The sequence below is a fragment of the Pelmatolapia mariae genome, linkage group LG22, assembly GCF_036321145.2.
Source record: "Pelmatolapia mariae isolate MD_Pm_ZW linkage group LG22, Pm_UMD_F_2, whole genome shotgun sequence".
NCBI classification, from domain to species: domain Eukaryota; kingdom Metazoa; phylum Chordata; class Actinopteri; order Cichliformes; family Cichlidae; genus Pelmatolapia; species Pelmatolapia mariae.
Window position 1 is genome coordinate 5,180,787 of NC_086245.2, and position 7,753 is coordinate 5,188,539.

The following is a 7,753-nucleotide window of genomic DNA, read 5'->3' on the forward strand; positions in this document are numbered from 1 at the left end:
AAATCTGATACTGTTGCTTTGGAGAGTAATGATGATGCTAGTGCATGTGTACAGTAATTACTCAAAGAAGCAGATTCAAATGACAAATACATGTACACACAGACAGCTGAAAAAAAATCAAAACTATTTGTGCAATAAAAATATACAACAAGTTCTATGATTAGCTTAATTAATTTAATCACTAGTATGTTCAATGAATGTCTTTGAACCACATAACATACAGAAGCAGCCAGAGGAAAGAGTGGAGACAGAACTACTTGCAGGCCAATCAGGATTGTGGGTTTAGTCTCTCAGACTGCTCAGGGCCATTATCAGGAGCTGTAAGATAAAAAAAAAAAAAAAAGTTTTCTTGTCTTTCCCAGAGTATAAGAAGCGGTGATTGTAGGTTTTTTTTTTTCCGCAAACACAACCCTCTCTCCCCAGAGAGATTAGTGGTTGTCAAGTGAGTGATAGCATAAATAACAAAGGGAATCTGTACTGGCAAGACACCATGAAGGTTTTGGTTTTGCACGACTCTGTAATTGGTATTTGTTTACTCCTTTAATCACATATCACATCTGATAAAATGCAAACACAATAAAAGGAGGTTTTACTTACAGGGTGTAGAACATTCAGCTGAAAATAACAAATGAAAATGTTATCAGTGTCAGATTTTTTTCGTTGCATATAAATCATGTGACCCTTGGGTGTCTTCAAACAAACACAACTGAAAATATGGATAAGAACATTAATGTAAAAACTAAACACAATATTTCCTCAAATATGATTTCTTACCTTTCTTCCTTTTATAGATCACAAATGCCACAGCTGTAATGATGGTGAAAACTAGAACAACGAGTGCAGCACTGATGAAGGTCACCATGTCAGTGGGCTTCTCTGTTAAACAAAAGTATGACATTTTATGATACAGAACAAAAATGTGTGCAGTTTGAAATAAATCTGAAAGGACCTGACAGTTAATGAGTCTGATTTATCTGACTAAAACAAGTAGAGGAACTATTACTACTCAGTATTTCCAGATAGCGCCAACATTAGTTAACCTTTTCGTGCACTCTGAAGTAGTGATACATCATACTGCATATGGAACCTCGCTGCTTTTTGATTATTTAATCCTATCATTTGCTTCCAGTTTTAGCTCTGACGTACATCACATTTTTTCATTTTATTTTAATTTATTTTTATCCAAGTAACTGTAACCACTATGGTTAATGATTTATATTTGAAATCTAGGATGTAAAATTAACCTCTCCAGAATACCAAATGGCAGTTTCATAACTCCAGTCTTACTCCAGTTTGTCCAGATCACTGCTTTGTCCAGTTTGGTGACAATGTCCTCGTCTCGCCTCATCTTCACTCCAGAGATCTCAAACACACAGTCGTACCTGTCCCACTCTTCTGGTCTGACTGATGAAAGTTTCAGATCAACACTCATCTGGAAGGTCCCATCATCGTTGGGGAGGATCTCTCCATAATCCACACCTTCATGAATCTCCTCTCCATCTTTCCTCCAGAACATCATGGCTCTGTCAGGATAGAAACCTGTAGCGTGGCAGCTGACTGGAGAGGAGGGAGTCTTCTGGAGGAGAGACACTGAAGGAAGAGCTGCAGAGAGAAAGGAAAAACAGACAGATGTTAAATTCTGATTTGTATTCTACCTTAGAAAAAAGAAAGCCATATGAATTTTCTTCTTATTACATTAGATAATGTGATTCTACCTGCTGTCTCCAGAAAGCTCCTCCCGTAGTGCAAGTACCGCTTTAAAAACTCAGGGCATTGATTGCTGAAAAAGTTTTTATTAAATTTTAATCGGGCATGTTCCATATTCCATCTTAGTTTGGTGGTGACAGCCTGTGGTTTTGGAGTGATCCATGTCACTGTCTGCAAATCAAAAGCTATGAAGTCTTCTCCATCATAACCATACTGATTGTATCCATTAACCTCTCCGGTCTCATCATCCCATTCACAGCCACTCATTCTTTGCAAAATATGAACATCTGAAAGAGAAACAGCAATGATAACTGCAACAAACCAGTGAGATGTCAGCAGAGGCTATAGCTGATATCATATCTGCAGATACAAAAATAGAGGATCTACACCCACTGTTACAGAAACAAAACCAAACTACCAATTTGTAGACAGTGTGAAAGGATGATATTTTCAATAGTTTTCCCCCTCTGGATTATTTTATTTTAATTTACCAGTGTGGTGGGTAAAATAAATTAAACTGAACATAACATTGATATGTACTCTAATTTATTGTTTTACCTGATCCAAATATCTTAGTGGATGCTGACGTGTTTGATATGTAAAAAAAAAACAAAAACATGATTATAAACATTTCAGCAGTAACAAGTGAAGCAAATCCATACCTTCAGTTTGATTTAAACGTTGCTTCAAAGTCTTAATAGTATCCTTGAAGTAGTGATGACTAGCTGAACATTCAAAAATATACTGATGCAGGTGCTGAGGATCATCCTCAAAGAATTTAATCCAGTCTTTTTTGACTTCCTCTCCTCTTCTGCTATTCCAGCCACCGAACTGAACTTCATCAATAAATCCAACACCCACAAACTCAGGGATGCTCTGGGCTCCAGGGGTTTCAGTGAAGAAATACTTCAATGAATGTTTTACTGTAAAAGTGATGAGACATCAAATTAGGTGACAATGGTTTTATATATGTTCTTTCATCATTTAACAAGATTTAATATTAACTTATCTCAGGTTTAGCCTTATCTAGAAAAAAAACTGGCAGCAAAGTTTTAAACATTTGAAAACTTTGGGGAGCCACCAAGTAGTGAAACGATGGTGTTGCTATTTTAAATTACATTTCAAGTAATCCAAAAGTGACTCTTGCCACTCCTAAGATGAAACAGGCCTCCAAAAATGCATGACCAGGAAACCGGATGATCACAGCACATTCTCAAATCCACATCTGCAGCCAAGTAAGAGTGTCTGCTCCTGCAGACCATGACATTTCAGGGCTACATACATGTCCTGCAACCACCAGGGATAGCCTTTAACAATAAAAAAAAAAACAATAAACTGAAGCTTATGCCTAAGTTCAGTAAGAACGATCTCAGTTCACTCATCTGCACGCTTTCCCAGGTTTTTAGCTGCTTGTCTATTCTTTACACTACTTTCACTTTCCCACACTGTAAAACTCAATGCTGACATCAGCTCTGTAGTAAAATCATCTTTATGCCCATCTTCTTCAAGTCAATCAGTCTTCACCTAGCACATTTTAATTTGCACTGCTCACCTTTCATCCTCCCTTGCAGACTCGTGGGATCCTGCCTTAATTCCTTGTCAGAGCTTTGATTACATTCTGCTTTGATGGGCCATCACAGTTTAACAGCCAAATATCTTAAAGGGACATGAAATGCTACACAAAGGCTGATTTACATCATGGAGGCCTGCTCTCAAAAACTGACATAGATGTAACTCTGTCTTTAAAAACATGTTTATCGCCATCTTCTGTCAGTACGGAACGTGACGTCACGTGGTTGGTTGGTTGCGGCTAATAGACTTACATTAGTTTATGTTAACTCAGAGGAAGATAACGACACTAGAACTAATAATCAGTTTAAGCGCTTCACAGCTGTGCTGCAACAATGGGGGCTATGGGGCTATGGCTATTTTATATATATATATATATATATATATATATATATATATATATATATATACATATTTTATCATATATTTGGAGCACATATCTGGCATAGATTAAATTGTGTGTGTGTGTGTGTGTGTGTGTGTGTGCAGTTGAGGACTTGCATTCACTGATTTGAGAGGTTTTAATGACCTGTGAATGTGAATGTTTTAATGAGTTGTGGATGTAAGCAGTAAACAAAAATAAACACACGTATTTGTGTAAATATCAAGCTAAAAAAAAACTGTAAATATACCGTAAATATAACACTAGTGTGTGAAACAAATTTGCAAGTGAAAAATTTCAAAAAAGTTCTACACATTTTGCAACATATTGACCCTTCGTAGAAAAAGCCGCTCCGTCAGTCAGCTTGAAGAAAAATCCCGGGGGAAATATCCGATTAACGGTGGTCTGGTGAGGGAGGAGCGACTAGCACCAGGTGTAGCTCGAGGTGCAGCCTGGATGTTAACTGAAAACTCAAAGGCGACGCAGGTGGGCAGCACACTGGGCCTTTATTTGGCATTGCTACAACAACACCATACAAGCCAGATTTCCACGGCTCTGCGCTTTCCGGTCATACATGTCCCAGCGTGGGAGTAGACACCTGTACCCGTGCGACAGGTACGGCTGGCTGTCTGCAATGACTGCATACACACTCCCTCCTACCGCAACAGTAGGAAGACATCCCCTAGTGGTGTAATGCCATAATCGCGGAATAACATCACCGATTTAAGTTTTCACATAAATCGATGATTTAGCTACGTAAAAGGAAAGCCACTTTGGTGACACTGAAAATTTCCCTTTAACCTCGAAATACTGTAATAATTATTGATTTCTCAGAGACCTAAAAACAAAACACTGCCACAGGAGTAGAGATTTAGTAGAGATTGGGGACAAATCTGTCCACAGCAAATAGGCCATATGATCTAAGAATGGACACTGCACCCTCAAAAGGAGCCACACACTGTCCGGTATGCCAGAGTACCAGTCTATCCCTGGTTACAAGAGAGCAGTGAACAGGTCGAGACGTAAATAAAATTACGTCATATCAAACACAGTTGCTAAAATATTGATTTGTTAGGATTTTGTTGCTGTTATACATCTTTATAAAATGTAAAAATGTATACTAAAATTGAGCTTTAAAGGTTCAGGCTAAAAGAGTTCGCCTACTAAGTATAAGTAAAGTAAAAACGCTGGCCATGATCAGCTGAGACTGCCGTGAGAGCTTAACTTTTTTTGTTTTTTAACTTTTATCTTTTTTTATTTTCTTACCTGCAAATAACCCACGAAAGCAGAGAAGTAATAAAAATAACTTCATTTTTTTCTTTATCCTCAAAGGCACAGAATGAAAATATGTTTGTCTTCGCTTGAATATCTGAAAGCGTTGGTTTCGGTTTCGCCCCCCCCCCCCGAGCGCTCACATGCGAAGTCACAGGATAGCCGCACCTACAATGATGTTGCACTTTTCTTACGCTTACTGTACGGGTGCCGACTGGCTTAGAAACACGAGTCTTCTGTATCCTGCCGTTTTTCAATATTTTACTACTCAAACCACTTCAAGTTTTGAAATAGTTTTTAGCAGTTGATATATAACGTAAATTAATTTATAATTCTTACACGACAAACTGAAAATAACAAAAACATTTTACAAATTCTGTTATATTTGTTAATATATTTCCAAAGCATTGTCTTCTCACAATGCTGTACATTTTTATTTAACCTTATCCTACTCCCAACTAAATACATTTGTACTGTATTTTTGATATTGTTTATTTTTTTAATTTTATTGCAGGACAAATTTCAGAAGTGACGCAAATATTTCACTGGAATCTTAGTCTGGGTGACTTTTTCTCCTCCGACTTGTATAATGAGGACACTGGACCCAGCACGTTTGGGTGAAGTTTACCAACTTTACTTAGTTCCCCGGAAGTCCCCCCACCCCCCAACACACACACACACACACACACATACACACAGCCTTATGGGTACAGTAGTCTCCCGCTTCACCTCCTCCTTTTAGCTAAAGACATACTTCACAATGACTCAAACAGCTCACAAGAACAGAAATGCAGAGCATTATCAAACGTGAAAATTATACACATCCCTCATTTGTTCACTTACATTTAAGCGAAACACATTATTGTAAACATCTCTAACAGCCTAACCCAGCTTTGAATAGGGCATGAATGGATAACTTCAGAGAATTACACATCCAGTCTTTCAGGAGGTCTCACCACTCGACCAGATCTGGTAATAGTCCCTGTTGGTCTAAGGTGGCTCCTATTTCTCCTCAGAAAACCCCTGTCTGTCTCTACCACATAAGATCCGGGAGCATTGGCAGGTCTAACTACTGCTCCAGTAGTTCCTTCAGTAGTAATCCACACTTTCTGTCCTGACGATAGTTCCGGAAGCGGTCTGACTCTATGTCTGCGGTTGTAGTGTTTTGCCTGCTCACGCCTCCCCTCCTCATCCTTATTGCGAAAAGCCTGTAAGCTGGGCCACTTTGGCACCAGCTTTGCCGCAGCTTGTGGCAGTGAGGTACACAGGTGTCTCCCCATAAGCAACTGCGCCAGTGAGAGCCCATGTTCCAGTGGGGTGGCCCTGTACGCTAGCAGTGCTCTGTTGTAGTCTTTTTCTGAGTGAGAACAGCTCCGATACCGTATTGCGATGCATCTGCAGCGACTCGTGTATCTGCTGAGTTGGAGTACTGAGCGAGCACTTCTGGAGAGCTTAATATCCCTTTTAGTCTCTGAAATGCTGTTTCCTGTGGATCCGCCCATATCCACTTGTTTCTGTCTTTTAGCAGTTCCTTTAATGGTGTGGTGATTGTGGCTAGTTGTGGCATGAACTTGGCAAGATAGTTGGCCATGCCCATGAGACGGCGCACATCTTCAACACTCTGAGGCTGTGGCAGCTGCTGGATTGCTGTTACCTAGTTGGGATCAGCCTCAATGCCTTTTGCTGACACTTTGTGTCCTACAAAGATTATTTGACTTTTAGCAAACTCACACTTCTCATTCAGAGTGAGACCTTCCTTCTGAAACTTTTGGAGCACACAGTGCAACCTCTGGTCATGCTCCTGTCTGTCTCTGCCATATACAAGCACATCATCAGCATGACAAATCACACCTTCAAAATCTTCCAGCATCTGTGACATTCCCCTTTGGAAATGTTCCGGCGCCGATGCTATGCCAAAAGGAAGGCGGTTGAACTGAAACCTTCCAAAAGGCGTGATGAAGGTAGTGAGTGGCCTCGACTCTGGCGTGAGAGGAATTTGCCAGAATCCAGACCGGGCGTCGAGCTTTGTGAACATTTTAGCATCTTTCATCATTGCTAGTGTTTGATCGACTCCTGGGAGGATGTGCCATTCCCTTTTGACTACTGGGTTCAGGGGTGTGAGGTCCACACATATTCTGGGGGGCTTTTCTGCTGGTCTGGGGATCACTACCATGCCTGAACGCCACTCTGTAGGCTCAGTGACTTTGGAGATAACTCCCATTTCTTCCATTCTGTGCAGCTCGTTTCTCACTGCATCTCTGAGGGGAAGATGAACACATCTTGGGGCGGATAGGGCTATTGGTACAGCTCCTTGCTCTAGCTCAATGTGGTAAGCCTCCTTCAGCATGCCTAAACCTTTAAAAACATCTGGGTATTGTGGTCGCAAATTTTGAAGCCATCCTGATAACCTTCTTCCACCAACAACGTGGTGATCCAAATCCAATTAAAACCAAGACACTCAAAAAGATGCTCTGCAAAAGAGTAGAATTCTTGGAACAGAGTTTAATACACTGAATCATATGAACAGCAGGAAAAATACATACAGACATTTAGCAAGAAAATTACAAAGCAGAAAGCAAGCAAAGCAAAACCCCGGGGTGTACAGCCTTAAGCACAGACAGCAGAGCAACACAGAAACGGACAGGTAGCAGCAGCAGGAGGAAAAGAGCTCTGGGGCTGTCCTCTGGTCCCTTAATATAGGGACCACTATCCCCGCCCCGTGCTGCTAGGTAACTTTCCCACACGCCCAACACAGCTGCAGGGTAACTTTCCCACGCACCCAGGAACAGCAGGTGCAGGGTCAAATACCGGCCAGAGTTCACA

At 40.6% G+C, this 7,753-nt stretch overlaps 1 protein-coding gene across 2 annotated transcripts in view; it reads right to left on the reverse strand.

Annotated features, from left to right (window-relative positions):
• Positions 1-5,050, reverse strand: part of LOC135932712 (major histocompatibility complex class I-related gene protein-like) — a 5,573-nt gene extending 523 nt beyond the window's left edge. The window contains exons 1-7 of one of the 2 annotated variants that reach the window (XM_065470300.1): positions 4,925-5,050; positions 2,370-2,630; positions 1,716-1,994; positions 1,288-1,602; positions 775-876; positions 598-615; positions 1-318 (exon numbers count right to left, since the gene is read on the reverse strand). The exon at positions 1-318 is cut by the window's left edge and continues 523 nt beyond it. In XM_065470300.1, coding sequence (XP_065326372.1) covers positions 269-318; positions 598-615; positions 775-876; positions 1,288-1,602; positions 1,716-1,994; positions 2,370-2,630; positions 4,925-4,970 — 1,071 coding nt within the window. In that variant the 5' untranslated portion in view covers positions 4,971-5,050 and the 3' untranslated portion in view covers positions 1-268. Of the gene's footprint in view, positions 319-597; positions 616-774; positions 877-1,287; positions 1,603-1,715; positions 1,995-2,369; positions 2,631-3,259; positions 3,635-4,924 lie in introns of those variants that run through there. The other variant, XM_065470301.1, reaches the window with a different exon arrangement.
• Between the last annotated feature and the right edge of the window lie 2,703 nt (positions 5,051-7,753).